Source organism: Psittacula echo (assembly GCF_963264785.1).
Source record: "Psittacula echo genome assembly, chromosome: 3".
Lineage (NCBI taxonomy): Eukaryota > Metazoa > Chordata > Aves > Psittaciformes > Psittacidae > Psittacula > Psittacula echo.
The window spans coordinates 63,773,169-63,795,745 of NC_137736.1; the positions used below are offsets into that span (position 1 = coordinate 63,773,169).

The 22,577-nt window shown below is 45.7% G+C and overlaps 1 protein-coding gene across 1 annotated transcript in view; it reads left to right on the forward strand.

The window, feature by feature from the left end:
* Positions 1-8,193: 8,193 nt before the first annotated feature.
* SH3RF3 (SH3 domain containing ring finger 3) overlaps positions 8,194-22,577 on the forward strand; it is a gene marked incomplete at its 3' end in the record, with an annotated part of 248,075 nt that continues 233,691 nt past the window's right edge. Inside the window, exon 1 of the mRNA XM_080614032.1 lies at positions 8,194-8,602. Within this exon, the coding sequence (XP_080470158.1) occupies positions 8,201-8,602 (402 nt within the window). The 5' untranslated portion in view covers positions 8,194-8,200. The remainder of the gene's footprint in view (positions 8,603-22,577) is intronic.

A 22,577-nucleotide genomic window follows, 5' to 3' on the forward strand; every position in this document is an offset into this window, starting at 1 on the left:
TAGTATTGCATGTTTTCCAATCTACTGCAAATGAACCCAACTATTCTGGTAGTAAAAGCTATGTAAGGAGTTCCAGCTTCTTCTGGAATGAAGTGTTGACAGCTGCTTGTTTGAATATTAATAAAGTCTGTTGAGTTATTCCCTGCCTGTATTGTCTGTAGCTTGAAACTGTGAAGACTTCTCTGAGTATTGCATCTTTATGTTTCTAAGTACATGCCTGTCTGTGGAGATAGTACCCATTTTGTTCCTAGAGATGGTACGCCTCATTATAGAGAAAATTACAACCTTATGCTCCATTAAACATTTATTTTGGCAGCATTGTTGGTTGCTGTTTTCCCTCTTCGATCTAAAGAAATAAATGCTGATTGAAAGAACACGTGTTCTCTCTTACATATGGTAATTAATCCTTATTCTTCCAAACTTTTGCAAATAAGAGTCAAAGTTATTCCTGAACCACATGCAAGAAAAGAAAAGCTAATTCTCCTTTTTTAAAAAAACATTTATGAAGTCAAAAGCATGATACAGAAATGAAGAATTTTAGAGTGCACAGTATTTTTTTCATGTTTTAGCTGCAGATGGCTTGTTAGCTTGATCATGCATTGACTAGCTCATAGTGCAGCAGCAGTTTCTGCTGTTGAAGTTTGAGGAAAACACTGATAACATGATGGTTCAGGCCCTGCTGGGGAGCAGAGACCTGGAGTTTTCCCTTGCAGAGGTGGGAACCAGCCACCCAGGCACCACCACTACCCCAGGGACACAAACACAACTGCTGGGCCTATACAGCACTGGGCAGATATGGTCAAGATGGACCTCCAGAAAAAAACAGGGCTCCAGGCAAATCAGTTTCCTTGGCTGGCTGCTGTAATTGAGTAAACCTGACCAAAACTGGGAATATTAACCATCTCCAGCTGAACACAGTCGAGTCTCTATGTGGGCACACAAATCAAGAAATTCAGATGTCAAGTTTAAGTTTACTGGTGACTGGGCCTTCAAGAACAACTGCAACGCAAGAAGGTTCAACGGCTAATTTTGAACTCTTAAAACGTCACAATTAGAAATGTATAGATTAGCCACAGCAATCTCTTCTTGTTCCCTGAAATGGATTTCTCGAGAACAACTGGATGGGTGTTGGTGGTAGGACAGTGATTAAATAGTTTGTCTTCTCATAGTAGTGACAAGTAAATCACAACAGACGAGTAACTATGATGCCACTTGATGCTGCAAAGACACTCTATCGTTCCCCTTCTTAGCTTGGCAGGGGAGAGAAAATATAACAAAGGGCTCATAGGTCGAGATAATGACAGGGAGGAATCATCCGCCAGTTACCATCACAGGCAAAATAGACTCCACTTGGGAAAATTAGTTAATTTATGACCAATCAAATCTGAGTAAGATAATGAGAAATTAAAATCAAATCTTCAAACACCTCTCCCACCCCTCCCTCCTTCCCAGGCACAACTGCACTCCCAAATTCTCTACCTTCTCCCCCCAGCAGCACAAGGGTAATGGGGTTTATGGTCAGTTCATCACATGTTGTCTCTGCTGCTCCTTCCTCCTCAGGGGTAGGACTCCTCATGCTCCTCCCCTGCTCCAGTGTGGGGTCCCTTCCATGGGAGACAGTCCTCCATGAACTGCTCCAACATGAGTCCTTCCCTCAGGCTGCAGTTCTCCATGAACTGCTCCAGCGTGGGTCCCTTCCATGGGTGCAGTCCTTCAGCAACAGAGTGCTCCAGTGTGGGTCCCCTGCAAGGTCACAGCTCCTGCCAGCAGACTTGCTCCACCATGGACCTCCATGGGCTGCAGGTGGGTATCTATCCCACTGTGGACCTCCACGTGCTTGCAGGGGCACAGCCTGCATCACCATGGTCTGCAGGGGAATCTCTGCTCCAGCACCTGGAGCACCTCCTGCCCTCCTTCTGCACTTACCTTGGTGTCTGCAGGGCTGTTGCTCTCACATTCTCACTTCTCTCTCTGGCTGCAGTTGCTCCTCCACTGGAACTTTTTTGCCTTCTTAAACATGTTGTTCCCAGAGGTGCTACCACTGTTCCTGATGAGCTCAGCCTTGGCCAGTGGAAAGCCCAGCTTGGAGCCAGCTGGCATTAGCTCCACTGGACATACGGGAAGCTTCTCACAGAAGCTACCCCTGTAGCCTCACCAGTACCAAAACCTGGCCACACAACCTGAGTACAGAGACTTTGTCAGATATCCTCAAAGATTATGTTTTATGTGTGAATTGGTGGGTCGGAATCAGCAAACTGGGAAAAGTATTTTGATAAATCAATTCATCACTAAAACAAGTATCTTTCTTTCAATATTTAATAAAAAATCTGTGTGGCCAAGTGAAGACAATGTAATCAAATTTATGATCTGTGGAGAGAAAAGAAATTGGATGTATTTTTTTCTCATCTTATGGAACTGTAACTGACTCCTAGTGAGGGCAAGGACCTGCAGTTCACTATAGTTGTGACCTGAAAAATTCCTCAAGACTAGAATAATGCTCCTCTTCAGTCTTTGATACCATCAAGCCCATTTCCCCAAAGATTAAAAGCTCCTTACATCATTTATGCCCAATTTACTGCAAAGGAGATAGTCTCGTAAGTGTCTGAAGCTACTTTTCAGCCCCTTAAAAAAATAAGTGTCCTGGGTTCAGCAGTAGCAGTCATTTTTTTCTCTTTCTTAGTAGCTGGTGCAGTGCTGTGGTTTTGACTTTCAGCCTGGGAACAGCGCTGATAACACTGATGTTTTTAGTTACTGCTCAGTAATGTTTAGTCTGACCAAGGACTTTGTGAGTCTCATGCTCTGCCAGGGAGGAGGGGAAGCTGGGAGGAAGCAGAGACAGGACACCTGACTCAAACTAGCCAAAGAGGTATTCCATACCACAGCACGTCATGCCCACTGTATAAACTGGGTAAGTTACCCGGAAGGGCTAGATCACTGCTCGGGTCGGGCTGGGTATCAGTTGGCGGGTGGTGAGCGGTTGTATTCCCTTCCGTTGTTATTTCCCTTATCACTATTAGCATTGGTGGTAGCAGCAGTGGTTTGTGTCATACCTTAGTTACTGGACTGTTCTTATCCAACCGGTGGGAGTTACATTCTTTCAATTCTCCTCCCCATCTCTCCTGGAGTGGGGGGAGCAAAGGTAGGGGGGAGCGAGTGAGCTGCGTTGCTGACTGGGCTTAAACCATGACAATAAGTTATAATAAAAGCCGAAGTTTTAATTCTGTGAAAGCCCAAGATACATCTTGAAAGCCATGCAGAAGGCATGTGGTATAATCACGCTGGAAGGGAGGTGCCTTGGCAGGAGCGTAGATGTGTTGTGAGAGCTGCACAACAGACAACACCTGACCTGCATCTATCCACATCTTTAAAAAAAAAAACCCAGTACAAGGAATGTGATAGAACTTGTCAAAAAACTGCAGTGCTTTGGTAGGCTGCCGCACTGAGACTGGCAATGGACACCATGTGTTCTTGGGGGAAGTATAATTTTAATTCATAAGTTTATTGAAATAAAACCACAAGATGGTGCGTTTGCCTAATGGATAGAGCTTTAACATTAAATTTTTTAAAAAAAATTTAGAACATTTAAAAATTTCAGAGTCCAATTGAATGGATTTCCTGTGACTTTCTTATGTGGGGGATCTCAGATGCTTTCTCCAGACCTTGATACAAGGGTAAGCTGTCACATATACGTTCCCAGGACACATAACAGCCAATGTACTTTGGAGGCAGCAGTTCTGCTGTAGCTTCCATAAGGGTATTCAGCCACTGATTATGTAAAATCTGTCTTTTGACAGGAGAGGTTATCCTCCCCATGTGTAAGAAAAGCCTTTCTGCAGAGCTATTGCTAGGCTTTACAACGGAGGGGGAGATAGACAGACAGACAGATAGATAGATAGATCTCAATCAAAAATCTCATCTCCAGCCAAAGGAGTAGACAGAAGATCCCATCCTCAAACTTGTCCGTGGTCTGAAATCACTTTGGTATTTTTTGCTAGCTATACCAGATAGTTCATGTCCAACAAAAGGAAAAAAAAGACAGAGCTGACAAGTTCCCCTCCTTCCCTCTGCTTAGTATTAATATCATTCACTTCAGAAGTCCAAGAATGCCTGAATTCTTTGAATCTAAATGTAAATAAATCAAGTAATGTAAGCATAACTGTGTGATCATTTAAACATATAGAGAAAATGCAATAGCAAAAATGGACTGCTGTGCATTCCACTGCAAGTTTAATTACATTGACATTCTAAAATAATAATGCCTCCCATTCTCATAATGCTTTCTAGGTTTGGGAAGGATCATACAAATAAGAACTACTCATTGTTATTTAGTAGGCAAGTGTTCCCTAGCTGTGCAAACTGAACAGTTATTGCACTGTAGACCTTTACAAGCAGAGCAAGCATACAAGCAAAGATTGAGAATAATTTCTATATAATCATACCTCATTTGGTAGAAGACTGCAAAACAGCCGTTTTCAAGAGCAGCATGCAAATATATGAAAACAGAGCTGAAGGTGCAACGTCCACGTGTTTTCCCCAGAAAAATGCCTTTGAAACCAACACAGATATAGCTACAGAGAGCAAAAACTGTCAGTCTCTCCTGTTCTGAATTGAATGGCAAGAAGGATCATGCAGAGAAAAGAATCAGGAAAGAAGAGCAGGCTTTTTTTTGATTTGTTTTTCACTGAGACACTAAGCAACACCTAGTAAGTTATTATAATTTAAGGACAACTACACATGAAGTCTTGGAATGCTTCAATATCACTTTACTCTTTGGCAGCAGCATTCTGCTTTTTGGAGTCTCTTCTTGTCTCCAGGTACTCGTCAAAGTTAATGCATCAAGAAGGATTTGTTTCAGCCACCGTGAGACCTAAGCCACTTCCACAGCCTGAAACAGGAGCTGCTTATTAGCCAGCTCCTCAAACACATACACCAAGGGATGCTCGGCAAAATGTGCAGCTCTATCCCTGTGTGTAAAACAGCACCTCTGCTTAAGAACCGTGTTAATCACATTCCTTAATTAATTCCCAAATAATCACTTCACGCTTATAATATGCATCTAGATGTTTTGGCAGCTGAGACAGGGAAATATAAAATCCACATTTCTTTAAAGTAAACCTAAACCTGTTCTGGTTTACTTTTACATCTCTTTCCATTCCTTTCTATGTGTTTTATCTCAGGCTTCTGAGTGTTTAAATCTTTTTTTCTGTTTCTAAAATTAATAATCTGCGTATTTAATTTCTGAATGTTTAATGTAATATTTCCCATGGTCTCTCTAGCAAGAAGAGAAAGTATGTATGATTATTTTTTTTTTTTTCCTTCAATTTCCTTCAGGCCTGGCCTAAGTCTCATTTAAGCCCAGGCACCGGGAAGCACACAAACACACACGGAACTTTTAAGTGTAAAAATGCTTCTTCTGGCATCAAAGGCTTTTCAAACACTCAGGAGGTGTTTTTACTAGTTGGAGCCCAATTGGCAAGTCTCTCCCTTCTTTTCACAGAAGTGTGCTTTTACTTGTCTCTAGTCCCTTGTGTAATTTGTGTAAAAATCCTTCCCTCTTTTAATCCTTGCAACCCTTCCTTTTCCCTCACCTCTTTTTCTTCTCATGTGCCCTTTTCCCTGTCCTCCTCTGGTTTCTCATTTCCGCCATCCTCCTCGGTGTCTCTCAGCAACATCCCCTCCTTGCACGCAGTCCTCCAGGGTGGTTTGAGAGCTCCCTCACCTCCTCGCCCTCTGGTTTAGCTTCTGCTTTCTTTGTGATGACAACCAGCTCATGTTCAAGAAGGTGTTTACAAATAGACTACACCAGACTCTCATTATAAGTGTGTCAGCCATTTCTTCTATTGATAAATAAATCTTTTGCACATCTGTACCGTTTTAAAGCTGACCTGATATCAAGAGACGCTCTCATCATCTTTGGATACTGGTTCTCCAGAGTGTTATTGCTGCTTTGGGAATACGTAAACCAGCAACTCCAGGTGACCCAGTGGCAGGTTGGTTTGGCTGCAAGCCCTGGAGAAACCAGAAGGAAGGATGGAGGAAAAGCACCCTTCTAATCACTAGAGGTACACTGGTGTGTAAGCGAACACTTTGGGCTTTTATGTTTTGACAGCAATATTTAAGTTTTCACCTCTGAAGGAAGCAATCTGAGGTGCTGGACCGATTATGTATTTCATTACAGATTTTCCAGTATTCCCCTCTCCTTGCTGAAGCGATGCCTTTTATCCTTAAAGCTCTCCATTACTCTTTTTTCTTAAATTAACAGTTATAGTCCAGAGAAAGCCTAAGTCCTTGATACTGTATTTCACATTTCTCCAGGCATCAGTATTATTTATAGTTTAAAACTGCTGAGTTTGGTATTTCTTTCTGCAAGGACATAGGTTAGATTACTGGACATTACTCAGCAACAAATAATGATCTGAGCTCTGCATCAGGAGCTTTTCTTTAGCTTTGCACTTACCCCTTCTCTTCTACAGTAACACAACAGCAGCAAGATTCATGGCTTTTTGCAGGCTGAAATTTAGTTAATTTAAATATACAATGTCTAGATTACCTTTAGCACAACAGGGTCATCTTGCCCTTTAGCATCAGAAGTTCACTATAGAGGCCTAAAGCTGACAGGAAGATTTTGTACAGCCTCTCTGACACAGCTCTCACAAAAAGTCAATTTTGCAAGTGTCACTTGAGAGAGGAATAGGAGAGCTTCTGCAAGCCCTTGGATTGCATTCCTGAAATCTAAAAGTGCTCTGTTACATCTCAGGCACAGGTATGGAAGAAAGCTTGGACCATAAATGAAAATTCTCTTTGGGAATGTGGTGACATATTTCAATTGTAGTTTCTGGCTGAAGCAGACCCCTCAATCATGTGAATAGTCAACAGAGCTAAAAAAAAAAAAAAAAAAAAAAAAGGGGTTTTCAAAAGAAACATTTATCTGAAGCATGGGGCTTTGTCTGCAGCTTCTCTGAGGAGAAGTTGCATTCATCTTCCACATGTACCAGTGGCTGCACTTTATCCTTTTGCATCTCCTGTGCTTATTATGCACCATGGATGTGTAAGTCCAAAATGCCAGAGTCTCGCCCCTTCCTGCAGGGCCTGAATACGAGTTCACCCGGGACGCGGGTATCGGGTGGAGACCGAACGGACAAGGGCAGAAGCGGGCTGAGCACAGGACAGCCAGTAGGAAGGAGCAGCTCGGCCTTCCTTCTGATTTTCACCTTCCCAGCACCGCATGGGTTGGGCACGATACAGTAACGATTAAAGCACGATTAGTGGGTAACGCGCTGACGCACCCGTGGCAGAGGATGCACCGGGAGCTCCGTGCTGCGCTTCACCGAGCCCGCCAGGGGGAGCCGCGCCGCCAGGGATGGCAGGGCCGGACGGCGGCTCGGCCCCGGCCCAGCTCCCGGCCCGGGACACCGGCGCTGTTCCCCTGAGGGGAAGGTTGTGCCCACGGACACCTTCCCGGCTGGCCGCCACCGCCACCCCGCGACCATCGGGGCGCCCTACCCGGTCAAGGCTGCGGGGGCTCCCCCCAGTGCCCTCCCGTGTGTCCTCAGCTTCCCAGAGGGGGTCTCCTCCGCTTGCCCCGGTAGCCTCTGCCTGAAGCAGGCAGGAGGAGGTGGCAGCCGCGGCGGAGGCAGGCGGGCGATGATCCCTGCTGAGTCGGGTTACAGGGAGCCATGGAGAGGCGGTGGGGCGGGCGGGGACCGCCTGCAGGGCGGCCGCCGTGCCGCGGGCGCCCCCCGCCGGGGCTCCCCGCCCCGCGCGGAGGCGCGGCGGGCAGCTCGCCGGGCCGAGCCGGGCCCCTCCGCAGCCGCTGAGGCTCGCCGCGCCGGGCGGCGGGAAGAAGCGCGGGCGGGCAGGTGCCCTCCTCCCGCACCGCTCCGCGCCGCTGGCATCGCCGCTGCGCCGCACGGCGGTGGGCAGCACCGCCCAGGCAGCCCCCGAGGTCGCCGCGGTCCGCCGCCGGGGGCAGCCCCGCCGCCGCCTCCTCGCGCACCCCCGCCGCCCCGATGGCCCCCGCCACGCCGCTGCCGGCCCTCGCCCGCCGCCGGCAGCCGTGGCGGCCCTAGGGGCGTCGGGGCCGTGCGCTGCCCCGCGGAGGGGAGGCGGAGGCGGCGGCGGCGGGGCGGGGGCGGAGGCGGAGGCGAGGGGGCGGCGGAGCGGCGGCGGAGCGGCGGCGGAGCGGGAGCCGGCGGCGGCGATGGACGAGTCGTCGCTGCTGGACCTGCTGGAGTGCTCCGTGTGCCTGGAGCGGCTGGACACCACTGCCAAGGTGCTGCCGTGCCAGCACACCTTCTGCCGCCGCTGCCTGGAGAGCATCGTCAGCTCCCGCCACGAGCTGCGCTGCCCCGAGTGCCGCATCCTGGTGGGCTGCGGCGTGGACGAGCTGCCCGCCAACATCCTCCTCGTCCGCCTCCTGGACGGCATCCGACAGCGGCCCCGCGCCGCCGGGGGCGCCAGCGGCAGCCCCAGCTCCGCGGCCCCCTCGTACCCCCAGCCCGCCGCCGCCGCCGCCCCCAGCGCCGTCGCCGCCGCCGCCGCCTCGGCCGCCGCCAGCCTTCGGGAGCTGGCGGCCGCCAGCCGCAGTGCCCTGCTGGGAAAGGTGGGTGCCGGGACCGGGGGGAGCGGTCGGGCGTGTGTGCGGCCCCGGTTCGCCGGCGGGACGTCCAGCGGGCAGTGTCCCGGCGGGGCAGTGCGGTGTGGGCCGCTCCCTGCAGCTACGGTCGGTAGCTGCGGTTGTGTGCCCCCGTGATGTAAAGGTGGGAGGCTCGGGGAGGCTCGGCCAGGGCTGTCCTCAAAGTACTCGAGACGGCGGGAGGGGCGGGGGGCGCCCCGGGACCCTCCGCGGGGACTCGCGCTGGCTATCTGGTAACTACCGCACCGACGGGCGCCGGAGCAGCCCCCGGTGTAGCGGAGCTGGCTCCCCGAGTTAAGAACTGCAAAGTGCCGCGAAAGCGCTTTCATTCGGCGTGTCGGCCTCTGCCAGGTGCCTGTCAGGTGCAGGCAGGAGCTGGCTCTCGCCTCTGTGCAGCCTGCGGGGACACTCGGTCGTCCGGCACCGGCGCTTTCATCTCCCTTCTTATAATCGCCCCGAGTTCTCCTCTCTTGGGCGCTGCGTGTGTGGTTACAGCCGCAGAGAGTCCTTCTGCCAGCCAGAACTGAGTGGGGCTGGAAGGTGAAGTTTCCCCTCCCAAGGGAGCATAATTTCATTTTTATGTATAAGGTGTGTGATTTATTGAATGCGAGTATTGCAGCATCTGCATTTATTTATTTTAAAACTGCAATCGAGTGCCCGATCTTGCTCCCTTTAAAATCCATGGCAAGGTTTTCATTGACTCAAAGGGGACGAGATCAATTCCTTACAGTGTTTGGAATTATTGTCTAATTTGATATGATACAATTTACTATAGGACCCCTTTAGGAGACTGGAACTGAAGATTGTGAACTTCGTACTTGTAATGTCATATATATGATGGATATATTTAATTTATCTTTGATCTGTCATGAAATCTGCTTGAGCTGTAGTTTCGTGTACAGGCTTTTGATGTTGAAAGGTCAGTGCAGGGATTCCTTGTGAAGTTGTATTGCTATATAAATGTTTCAATTAATTAATTTCCTTTTTTTTTTTTTTTCTGAGAAAAACAAACAGACCTGGACTGGCATTTTGAAGTTTTGCCTACAGGAAATGATGGCAAATGCCATACATTGTTCCGTAACATTCAGTCGTGGAATCTGAAGTGAAATATGCTCGGCAGTATTTCTGGAGGAGTAGATCCTTTATTACTGAGGTGTAGTCCTCAAGGATCTTCAGGTATTTAATAACAATTTGTTGTAATTTAAAGAAGAAAACAGGCGTTGATATTCTGCCCTCTGCTTCTTTACTTGTTTATCTTTCAACTAAACTTAGTGTTGCGGCTTTGTTGTAGCAGACAACTCCTGTCATCTTGAGTTTCAGCATTACAAAAATAGAAGTTTGCATTCATTAGGTAGTTTAAAATACAATATCCTCACAGTCTGGTTTAGTGTCCAGGTAGTCTTCTCTCACGGGAGGTAGAGTCTGCATGGAAGTCTTACTACACCTGCAGGATTTGTGTTGTAGAGGCAGGGTCTTGCCCCCTGACCAAGCTTTTGTGACCATCCAGCAGAAGACAATCTCTGGTTTGCATATCTTTAAATCGTAGTCAAGCTAGGATGTTGCAGGGAGGTGTGCATGTAAGGAAATGCTTGATGGAGAAAGTTACTTGAGAGTAATTTTAGGCGTTTATGCAAATTTTTAGAGAAGTTGAATGTTCATGATTTCGCCATAAATTGGCAGGCTTTTAAGAAGTCACTTCCCTAGCCATTATTGCAGATTATCATATGGTAAATAGAACCACATTGCGTTCTATCATTATCTGGCTTTGATTGAATAGCGCTTCGGTGAGCATCTTCAGCTTTTTTGTCTGTTTCTGTGTGTGGTGTTGCTCATCTGAATTTTATAGAAAGCAAAGTTGCACATGACCTGAGAATCACATTTTGTCTTCTATGGTTAACAGCTGCAGGTTTTAACCCTTGCTGGGGCTCATGGGTGATTCTGGGGCAGTGGGTTTGCTAGGGCAGAGTGAGTCTGTAAAACTGTTTGTTTAGCCTTTTGACCGACGACACAATTTTATCCTGGAAATCAATGCAATGTTCTTGATCCTTACAAGGTTCATTACAGTGAAAGAAAGTCTGAACTAATCTGCTTTTAAAAAAAGCATCAGGGGAGAATAATCCTCCTTGGGGCTGCTGATACAGCTGATTGCTGAGCTATCCTGGAGACAAGTACAGAACCTATCTCTGTATTAAACAATAGATGGTACAAGCCAGCCTAGAATTAGGCTTTTTGAGACTGATACTGAGGAGCAGAATTGCATCCCTTTTAGTCTTATGTTGGTCTTTGACAGCTTAGCTCCCTTGAAAGTGATTCTTTATGAGATATATATTTTAATTTCAGAAATTGCTGTAGATTTGCTGCCTGGGGCTTAAGTGCAAATTACATTATTTTACTAATTAATACCTTTCATTTTAGGTAGTGTGGTATATAAAATGGGGCATACCATCATGGGCTTTTTGGTTGGGAAGGAAACTGCTAATTATGAAATGTAATGGCAGAGAGCCAAGGTCACTTCCATCAGACTTCAGACTTGCCCAGATTCTCAGACCGATATGTTAGAATCACACCAGGGATCTGTTTCTATGAGAATTTTAATTAACCTTCGAACACAGCTTTTGTGTTGCTATTACACCTGTGTTTTGCTTCTACACCTTATACTTTAGGGAAGTCTTCTTTGTATAGACAGTATTTTCCAAAATCAACAAATGCTATTTATGACTTTGTCTACACTCTGGGGGTTTTGTATTTCTTTATCTGGTCTTTGATCCTTCTTTTCCCATAGCTTATGGCAGGTTTGGTCTATCCAGGGTTCTGAAGCCCAATGTGAGAGGGGCTGGGGATGAGCTGACACTGCAGGTGGTCCTAAAGTTGTCTGCAGAAATGCTTCCAAAATACTTTGGTGTTTTAAGATATTTGGTATACACCTTCAGTACGAAAGATTTCAAAGTGGTGTTTATCTACTAATACCTGCTTGGAAAGTATTTGGGATTCTATGGGTACATAGTGGTAGGTGACTTTTAGTAAGGCAGTTAGTCTCGCAATGCCTCTATTTCACCCTGTAAAAAAACCCCAATAGTCTTGTTTCTAAATAGTATAATGTATTTTGTGATGTTCACATTAAAGATGCTATGTATATGCAGAGTATTGTATTAGACATTATAAAAGGGTCTGACTGCTGAAAGAGCGCACTGGAAGAAGGGGGGAGAGTAAATACAGCAACTGCTGGAGTGCCCCACTCCCAGGGGATAAAGCAGGAGGCTAAGAGTGGTTTATAATGGTAGGCACATTACCCACAAGGTTATAATTTATTGGCTCCTCTGTTTCCATTACCACTGTCAAACCGCTTGGGGAATTTAGGTTCTGTCAAAGTAAATGGTTCCCTTAGATTGTTGAGGCATTATGGTAAATCTGCCTTCTTTACTGAGTGTGGGGGTTTGGGTTTTGGTTTTGTTTTTTTTTTTTTTTTAGGAATTATTGCAGTTTCTCACTCAGAATTATTTTTTTTTCAGGAGTTCTCAAGATGTAATAGCCAGTTAAATGCATTCAAGTCTTTAGTAATTTCCTCCCAAACTAGGCATCTCCCACTCCAGGTGTGGGGCTTATTGCTTGCTTGCTTGCAATACAAACTGAGAACAACATTTGCATGAAAAAGAAACAACCTAGAAAAACAAAACATGTCTCTGGTTTTTCCCAGAACAACGAACATGGCCAAAGTGACAGACTGGCATGTGGCACGTTACCAGGCTGGAGTATAGGTAATGGTAGACAGTAAGATGTGCACACAAGGAAAATGATAAGTCAGCTTGCTTGAGTGAAGTGATGGATGGGCTGTGCTCCCCTGTATTGCACTAGATGCTTCTCCCATGCATCAGTTTTGCAGGGCTATTTCGCTGTTTCGGGTGAAAGGCTGCCATTTGCTAGCCCAGGGAACAGGTTACTACCCTTGGCTTCACACGGGTTTGCAAAGCAGAGGGAGCAGTGCTAATTTGTTATCTAGGCTTTTCAGTTGCTCTGTTTGTAGAAATTCTCCAAAGGAGACATTGAGTCATTATTTTTTGTGAGTCTTGCCTCATCCTACACTGGTTACAGTAGGTTGAACATGAAGCAGACCTTGCAGTGATTTTCCGCTGCTGCATTTCCTTTTTGAATGCATTGCTTATCAGGTGAAGATGCCACCCTGGGTTCTGCAAGAGGAAGCAGATGAAGTCTGGCATTTATGAGCATTTATATCCCTTACAAGAAGCAGTGGGTTGTATGGGGGCATACTCTGTCTTGAGCATCTCTTCATCTTGGCTTTTTAATGATCAGGTTTGCACAGATAGGAGTGCCTTTCTTGTCAGCAGCACATGGTATGCTTAGGCCCATGGACTTACCTAACTTTTGTTTTTTCTCTCTTAGTTGCTTCTGATACTGCAGTTTGGCTGGCCAGTGCCTGAACTTTGGTGTAAGGCCATCCAAATAGGACTGGTGCTCCACATGTTAAAGTCTCTGATCTTGACAACTTTTTTTTGTCTGGCAGATAGCTAAAAAATGTGTTTCGGTGCAGGAGATTAACAATCACACCAAAGGGGACTGTGAAAAATGTAGCCAGGAGTATCTAAAATCACAGCAATTACAGCTGTCCTCACAGAATTGAGTGAGCATAGGAGAGGCGATTGCTGAGGGGCTGAGTCAGGGAAATTCATCATTCGATGCTTTTCAGAAAACCTGCCATTTGCACATTTCATGTTCATTACATTTTCCATAAGTGGAGTATTTTTGCCCATATTTGGATGATGCTGTTAACTTTTACTTGCAAGAGAGAAAAAAACCGTGATGGGCCTGATGTGACCAAAAGGTGCCAGTGTTGACAGTGGACTTTTCCTTCTAGATTGGGATGGCCAGCTCAGTCACACCTGGAAAGGGTTGTGGGGTGATGGTAAGGACTTTGTGCTGCTAGCCCTAGACCTTTCCTGTTAGTTTGTGTCAGTGTTACATGCCTCTGTTGGGACTTCTCTTGCTGACAAATGTGAATGCTAAGTTTAATCCCTGCACGTCATCCCTCTGAATGATTCATGACAAACGCTGGTAACGCTTAGCATACGACAGTGTTCAGTAGCTGGTTACTCAGAGAGATGGATAGACTTGCTCGGCTCAGCCTAAGAACCTGTGCACGTTTGAATTCTCGGGATTTTTACCCACTTCCCCTAAACCTCTGCTGTTTGCTGCTTGGGAAGACAGCGTTGCTGTGGTTTTAAGGCACAGAAGGAAGAGAGAGCATGGTTCTATGCAGAATGTGGCCATTGACCTCTGGTGAGCTGCATGAACTTTTTGAGCTGTATGTCTCCCAGCTGAAAACCTGCCTCAGTAGCACTCACCCATCCTCATGTGCTTCATGATCTTCAGAGGGAAGCTGCCTTACAAACACAGTGTTATTATTCGGAAGGCTGGGATTTGGGGAGATAAAAAGCACCAATGGTGTACACTGAAGTTGGGACAGTTATTTTCTGCTGTTGAATGGGGTTTGGCAGAGATGCTGCACTTGGTTTGCAGGGAGCATCGATGCAGGGATGGAGCAGTGAGTGCTGTGTATGAGCTGTAACAGTACACTGTATTCCTTGTTTCTAATCTTATCAGTTCATGTTCAGGCAGACTCCTGAGGTTGGCTGGGTGCCCAACAGGTCAGACTGTTGTTAATGCTGGGTGCCTGTGCTTGCAGGTCAGGGAGAGGCTACATGTGCTTTTTCTAGACAAAGCTTTGTCCATGCGGTCAATAAGCTGCCACATAAAATGCTACATCAATATTTTACTTATGCCATGGAGGATTTTATGCTCTGGGAAGGTTTTTTCTTATAGTCTAGAGTTATTTTTGTTTGCTGTCTCATAATTTTATGTTAATAATCCTGTTACACTTCCAACTTGCAAAGTCTGTCTGGGTATTCCACTGTCATATTTAGAATGTCCCCTCTGATTTCACTATTCTGTTCAACATTTCATGCTGTTTCTTTTAAGAAGCACTGCTTAGAGTTCAGATAAAAACCATAATTCTCTCTTGCACTTCAGTAACCCGCCTGTAATATCCGTAACTATGGGATGCCACTTTCTTCTGAAATCGTAAGTCACTCCTCTTTAAAAACCTTTCCTTAAGCTTCAGAAGGCCACTTGTAACTAGTATTTCACTTTGATTAATGTCTTTAAGAATTGCAACATTGTAATTGCTGACCTCCACTGCACTGGATTCATTCAGATTTCAGCGACTACGTTTCAAAACTGTTCAGGATGCATGTGGTTTCAGCTTTCCGGCACTCACTCATCACATATCAAGCTGAATCTTTTTCAATGCAGTCTTGTTAAAATCTGGTATTTTACAACAGGTTTTCCCAGTCTGGGGTAAGCTGTCATGGGAAGAACCCAACATTAGTCCTAATAGGACACGAGAGCCTGGACAAAGATAAACTACGGGATTTTAAGAAAGCTCCATGACCTTGGCCTTGCCCCAGCACTCACAGCTGCTGTGCTTCTGCAGCTGGGGAGGGAGCAACAGGGAGACGCAGTGCCAGCTGAAAGCTACCTATTTATCCCTAGCCTTGCACCAGCCCAAGCTGCTCCTGATTACAGAAGCCTCTTGCTTGGAACAGACCAGTACTTACAGCTGGAAAGTTGCTGCCCTGACCATTATGCAAAAAACCCAGAAAGTAAAAGCCCCAACCCCAAACCAAAAAATGAGGGTGAAAAAAGTGAGAAAAATTTCTTTCTAGTGCCTCATGCAGATGGGCCTGGGAACAGGTTCTCCGCATTTACCAGCCCCAGATCCTCTTTCTCCTGCCAGTTCAGATTCCTCGGACAGCTTGAGCCATGCCTTTTCCTGACAGTTCGGGGTGGTGGTGGTGTTGCTGATGTGCTAGTTTTACTTGCTTGGCTCTGTTACCGTCTTCCTCAGCAGTAATGTTAAACTCGTTACCTCCGCTTTGTGGGAAGTTTTGCTTCTGCTGCTGGAGTATTGCTGAAAACCTTTAAAATTGTTTGAATAGCTTAAAAAAAACCCCAAACCCACAGCGTGTGCCCAACAATTTAATCTAATTGTCTTTGCATGTAATTTGAGCTTTTTTATTTGGTTAGCAAGAACAAACATTAATTTAATGATGCATGTACACGTGATGTCTCTCAGTTCAGAAGAAGGGAAGGACAGATGGAGGGAATATTACTTTTGGTATCAAAAAGACATTTTGTTTTCAAAAGTAGAGACAAAAATGTAAAACATCTGGAAATAAGAGCGCTTTCTGCCCAGCCTTTTAAGCGTAACTTCTTCCGTTGGCTGCACAGAGCTTGCTGTGCCCTGGCCACTGTTAGCTGGGATCACCTGTGGGCCCAGGCAATGATACCTGCCCAAAGGAGCTGATGGGGCCTCCTCTGCCCCTCTTCTGATGGTCATCAGGAGGGCCTGGTGCCTGGCATCAGGTTTGGTCCATCACATCCGCAGGCCGGTTATCAAGGGGTTAAATAGCAAAACCTACGGTCGGGTTTGTCTCATAACTGGTTTCTGGCACTTTCAAAGCACGGGTTGGCCCCTGCTGAAGTTTGGCTTCTTGTCCTGTTGGAAGCAGTTGGGATTTTTGGTGTGAGCGGTCTGTTTGCGCGTGGTTGAACTGAGGGCAGCGGTTTCTGAGGGACGCACATCCTCACGAACACTGTAAAGCTGTTTCTGCAGCAGGTCTGTGTCTTGTCCCATTTTGGAAACTAGAAGGCTTTGCTGTCCGATTCGCACGGGGGTGCCAGAAGGGGGAAGGCTGTGGGATTCACTAATTAATAAAAGAGAGAGATCAGACTGTTTTCTTTCGCCATGGTGATCACAGAACATAGCTGGATGTAAGGTAATGTAGCTGGATAACATAACCAGGGATGCTGAGGAATTTTTGTCTGCTCTCAAAGGCAATGGGACAAAGGTATAAAGCCCTTTCCTGATCTGCAGCATTGAGGCATGTTTTGTTTTGAAGGTACCTCAAGGATTTGCGACAGTGAGGAATTTGTCCCTTGTGTTGGCTGTCAGCTGGAATATGATTTATCAGACAAGTGAAACTAATGCTGCATATGGTTAAGGAGTGCCTTTCACGCACAAAAATGGTGTTTATGGGAAAAGGCCGCTTCTTAGTCAGTGCTTAGAGTGTCTTTCTGCTGCTACAGCAACAGGCATGAGTCTGATTATTCAGGCAAGTTAGCATTAACTTTTTTTCCAGGTTTTTTAAAAATCTGATCCAAACCAATATGAACTGGCCATTGCTAATTTTAGAACAGTCTGCTGGCATGAGATAACAAATCCCAGTTTTAGTTTAAAGAGAAAATATTTCAACAGAAGGCTGGCAAGATTGTTATCAAAATGCTAATGATCAGTTCTCCTACAGTCACGGTTATTTTCAGAGGGAGGACTAGAATAGACACATCATCTGAATAATATTTGATTTTAATATGTATTACTGTCTAATTAAGCTGTTAAAGTCTTTCCCCTTCTGGACAAAGGTTCATTAATTGCTGCAGTTGGTGTATCATTACAGGGGTTTAGGTGCAAAATGGGTAGAGGGAAAGAGAGATCTAAAATGTTGATTGTGCAGGTCTGGGTGGACTTTGGGTAAAGATACTACGGTATCTTTACCAAACGAAGGGGATCCTGCTATGTTTGCTGTGCAGCTTCCTGATTGCCTTCTGAGTGTCAGCCAAATGCAGGCACTATCATATTTACTTTACTAAACGATCCTTTCAGTAAATATTATTGAACATGTTTATTTGCGGATTAATTTCAGGTTAATTTCAATCAAAAGCTCCTCTGTGAGTTACTGTAAAAAGACATGACTTTATGAATTCAGTTTTTGATTTCTAATTTAATTTTGAAACAGCTTTTAGCAGGCTGCCTTTTTCTTGGCTGCCTTCTTACATGTTTTGAAAGGCATTTATTGCAGCTTGTATCAGGTTTGTTGTATTGTCATCTCTATAAGCAAATCAATATGTTTTCCTTTCCAATAAGAGTAATAATCTTATGATTTTTTAATTATTTTAAATCAGTAAAGTAGAAGGATTTTGATTGTGTTTAGATTGACTTCCATTAACATTTATTTATCTGTAAATAAGGCATGCACACACAAATGTATGTTTCTGTAAAATATATATGTATCTTCAAGGCTAGGTTGGATGGGGTTTTGAACAACCTGGTCTAGTGGAAGGTGTGCTTGCCCATGGCAGGGGGTTGGAACTACGTGATCTTTAAGGTCCCTTCCATCCCAAGCTGTTCCATGATTCTGTGATCTCCCATACTGTATATTTTTTGTCAGAAAAGCCTGCTCCATGCGTTGTTTTTGAGCCCATATCCAATTCAGTAAATTTTGCAGTATTGTCACAGTGGGCTAGGCATGGGTGTATATTGTATCATGGTGCAGTGGCTGGTCCTGCTACATCTCTGCTCATGGTGACCCCCTGGGACAGAGCATGCCTGTTCAAGGTATGATAGGTATGCACGTATGCAACCTTCTCTTGCACCCCAAAAATACAGATCTGCACTTGTCAGATGAGGGAGGAGGGATGTCCAGCAGGGGGTTGGCTGGAGGGTACTTGTAGGAATAGGTACCAGCCTGCTGCAAGGCGCCTGTCCCTTGAGGATGCTGAAGCCCATCATAACAGACTCTTCTGTTCCTTGTGGCCGAGCCTCCTTGTAATTCTGTGCTAAAATGTCAAGAGATAAGAGACAGAAATAGTACAGGCTTTCCTGGCAGAAGCGTGAGCTGCAGCACGTTGAGTGGGAAGGATTCATCAGCACTGGGGCTGCTGCTGCTCGCCAGCTCTACAGGGGGAGGGCGCAGTGCCGTGGAAGAGGCAGGCGTGGACAGCTTCGTGTTCAGTCCAGAGCATCTTGCGTTTCAGCCAAGAGTTTTTTTGTGAAGAGCCTCTTTCTTTTGCATACTTCCTTTCTGAAACAAACCATAAAAGAGCCCTTAGAGAATACGGTCATACATACACGTCATAAAATACAGTAAAGTAATAGTTGACAGCCATGAGGTGAATTTTTTTTTTTTGCTTATTCCCTTCTGCTGTGTAGGTAGTTGTGGTATTAGGTCATAGTGGAAAGCATATGAGTATTTATGTTTCGCAGTCATGCAGCAATGTAAAATCTGAACCAATCATACTTTTTAAATAATGAAAAATCGGTAAATTATATTCTGAAAGGAAAGGATGGTAGTTTTGATCTATATTGCAGAAAGGAAACTTTATTTTTTCCTAGCTTGAGTTTTATCTGTTCTTCTGATAAACACAGGACTTCCTTTTATTTGCAGTCAGTCTTGCTTTTATCTGAGTTTGTATTTATCACATAGCTGTTAAAAATAATTTCACACACTTTAAAGAAGGGGCTGTGTAGGCTTCAGCATCTGTAATAATACTGTTCAGCCAGGCAGAGGTCATTTTGTGCTTATTAGCAAATGAAAACTCAACAGCCAAAGTTGAATGGCCATCTCCCACTCATCCCAGGCCTCAAAAACAAGAAAGCAAATAGCTTAGGGGAAGGTTGGTGTCTTCCTCCCTTTGTCTTTCCAGCAACACACTGAAAGAGGTGCAGAGGTGTAGAGAGCCATGGGGCTTTTGTTTTCCAGTTTCTCTGCTTTTAATGTTTGTTTCATATGAATTTTATGCTGTCAAAATCTCTGTTGCTAAGAATTTGTTTTGCCTATTCTACCCTTAATAAAATAAAATCATCAAACTTGCTGCCTTCTGCAGTGTGTAGAGCTGAGGTGAGCCCTGCCTGCTCTCAAACGAGAGCGGGAAATGGGTTTGACGCATCAATTCACTGCGCTTCTCTGGAAGACTCAGGGGAGTTTGTCATGTCCTTTAATGCATCCCCTCTCCCAAATGTTTTGCCCACCTTTAAAAAGTTACTAAAAGTGAGAACCCCTGAGGCAAACTGTTTTGTTATTGGTGATAACACAAGGTCCAGGAAAGGATCTGTGTCATTTCTGCAGTGCTTTGTTGCTGGATGAAGACATCCAGCAGACAGGAGCAGGCAGGAACAGCCCATCAACAGAACCACAGGGGGTAGGCTATGGCTCTCCTGTCCTTCTTCTTTCTCCATATGCATCTTTCTTTGCTCTTCAGTGGGCCAGGGCATCTGTCAGTGTCAGGAGTGGAGGCACAGGCACCTGTGGCTATTGAGTCATTAACCTCCCGTGTTAACACATCCTTTCTAACCTATGTTGCAGAACCTGACTTTCAGGCATCATCACTCTTCTGTGTGGTGGGTGCAGAGAGGGGTGAGGGAGATGACCTACTTCCACATGGATGATAAAATGCTTCCCAAGTCACTGGTGATGCTAGTGGTCAGGGACACTGGGAGAGGAATGTGCTCAGAGGTAGCTAAGAATGGGATGACTGTACCATGTTTAATCATACTGAAAGGCAGTACGGGGCTGTGCAGAAGATGGGAGAGGATTATTTTGGATGTTTAGTTTCCTGTGGGAGTAGGGCTTGCGCTATAGCTTAATCTTAAAAATATGAGAGGAGTGTTTAGGGAGAATTTGCCCTGACAGTGTTGTAGATTGGGAGTGCAGTTGGTAATAAGACTAATAAGATATGGAGAGCACACTGAACTCCCTTTTTTGGGTCTCTGTTCCGCCTTCTCACAGCTTGGGAACTTCTGCTGCGCCAGGGACGTGGCCAACTGTTGCTGATGAGCATCTCTGTGATGCTACAGCTGAAATGGGGCTTGTGCTGTGCCATATTTGTTGTCAAATTAAAACACTTCAGACTAACCCTGCTTTGACCACTCTTAATGTAGGCCACCTCCTGTTTAGAAAACTGCAGTAGTGTCCTGTGGCAGCTGTGTCCTGCCCATGAACACAGGAGGAGGATTCAGAGTGCACCAAAGTGACAGCAGGGGCACAGTCTGTGGAAGCAGAGGGTATGTTCCCAGTGGGTGATGTTTTTCAACTCTTTCTAGTTCTTAATTTTTCATCAAATGAGACTTAAAAATTCTGGGAGCTATTCCAATTACTCCAGCCTCTTTAATGTGTTTTGGATTTTTGTTGTTCTAGTTAGACTTTATACAAAATAGAAGTTTGAATTCCCTCAGCAATATGAATCATGTAGTGCTTATAGTTTCTATACTAGGATGCTGCCCTGTCAGAGGGGCCCTTTCCTGTTTGATCACTTGAGAATGAATTCCTCTGGTTATGAAAATTGTGATGAAAGTGGGGCTTTTTTAGGATCTTGGATATACGAGAGGCATTTTCATTTAATCCTCCCCATAGCTATCAGAGAGAAACTTTTTATTGGTTCAGGATAGGGGTGAAAAGAATCAGCTCGCATTTAAAATGAGAGATCATGGGAAACTGGATGGAGTTGTGGTTCCTCAGCTGCTCTGATGCTTTTGATGAACATGTGCTTGTTTGATGAGTCAACTCATAACTTACAGGTTTTGGATAGTGATGCTGACTCCCTGACTCAGAGATTCCTTTCCAGTGCTGGTGACACTGTCTCACACAACATCTTTGTCTCTAAATTGGAGAGACATCAATTTGATGGGTGGACCACTCGGTGGATAAAGAACTGGCTGGATGGCCGCACGCAAAGAGTTGTGGTCAATGGCTCAATGTCTGACTGGAGACCGGTAACGAGTGGTGTCTCTCAGGGATCGGTGTTGGGACCGGTCTTGTTCAACATCTTTGTCAGTGACATGGACAGAGGGATTGAGTGCGCCCTCAGCAAGTTTGCCGATGACACCAAGCTGTGTGGTTCGGTTGATACGCTGGAGGGAAGGGATGCCATCCAGAGGGACCTTGACACGCTTGTGAGGTGGGCTGATGCCAACCTTATGAAGTTTAACCATGCCAAGTGCAAGGTCCTACACCTGGGTCGGAGCAATCCCAGGCACAGCTACAGGTTGGGCAGAGAAGAGATTCAGAGCAGCCCTGCAGAGAAGGACTTGGGGGTGTTGGTCCATGAGAAAATGAACATGAGCCGGCTTCAGCGTGCGCTCACAGCCCAGAAAGCCAACCGTATCCTGGGCTGCATCAAAAGGAGCGTGACCAGCAGGTCAAAGGAGGTGATCCTGCCCCTCTACTCTGCTCTTGTGAGACCTCACTTGGAGTATTGTGTGCAGTTCTGGTGTCCTCAACAGAAAAAGGACATGGAACTGTTGGAACAAGTCCAGAGGAGGGCCACGAGGATGATCAGGGAACTGGAGCACCTCCCGTATGAAGACAGGCTGAGAAAGTTGGGGCTGTTCAGCCTGGAGAAGAGAAGGCTGCGTGGAGACCTCATAGCAGCCTTCCAGTATCTGAAGGGGGCCTACAAGGATGCTGGAGAGGGGCTATTCATCAGGGACTGTAGTGACAGGACAAGGGGTAACGGGTTCAAACTTGAACAGGGGAAGTTTAGATTGGATATAAGGAAGAAATTCTTTACTGTTAGGGTGCTGAGGCACTGGAATGGGTTGCCCAGGGAGGCTGTGAATGCTCCATCCTTGGCGGTGTTCAGGGCCAGGTTGGATGAGTCCTTGGGTGACATGATTTAGTGTGAGGTGTCCCTGCCCATGGCAGGGGGGTTGGAACTAGATGATCTTAAGGTCCTTTCCAACCCTAACTATTCCATGATTCTATGAAATAAATTGGAGCCAAACACAGAGCAAAGAAAGTGGTGAACCTCAAGTTTTCTCATTAGTGTGTAAACCCAGAGTGACGGGCAGCAAGCAGATAAAGACCTGAGTGAATCTCAGGCATAATGGTAAAGGTTACTTTTGTTTTTTTGTTGTGTCTCACCCCACCCCGAGAAGGTTTCTTTGGCAGATGAAGTGCTTTAAAAGGTGCCTTGATAGCAGGATTTCACTTTTTGAAGTCATGTAGCCCCAAGAAAGTAATTGTAGGGGGAGATCCTGACCATCATATTGTTCAGTATCCTAGCTGTTTAGTAGCTTTGTCTGAATGAACTTCAA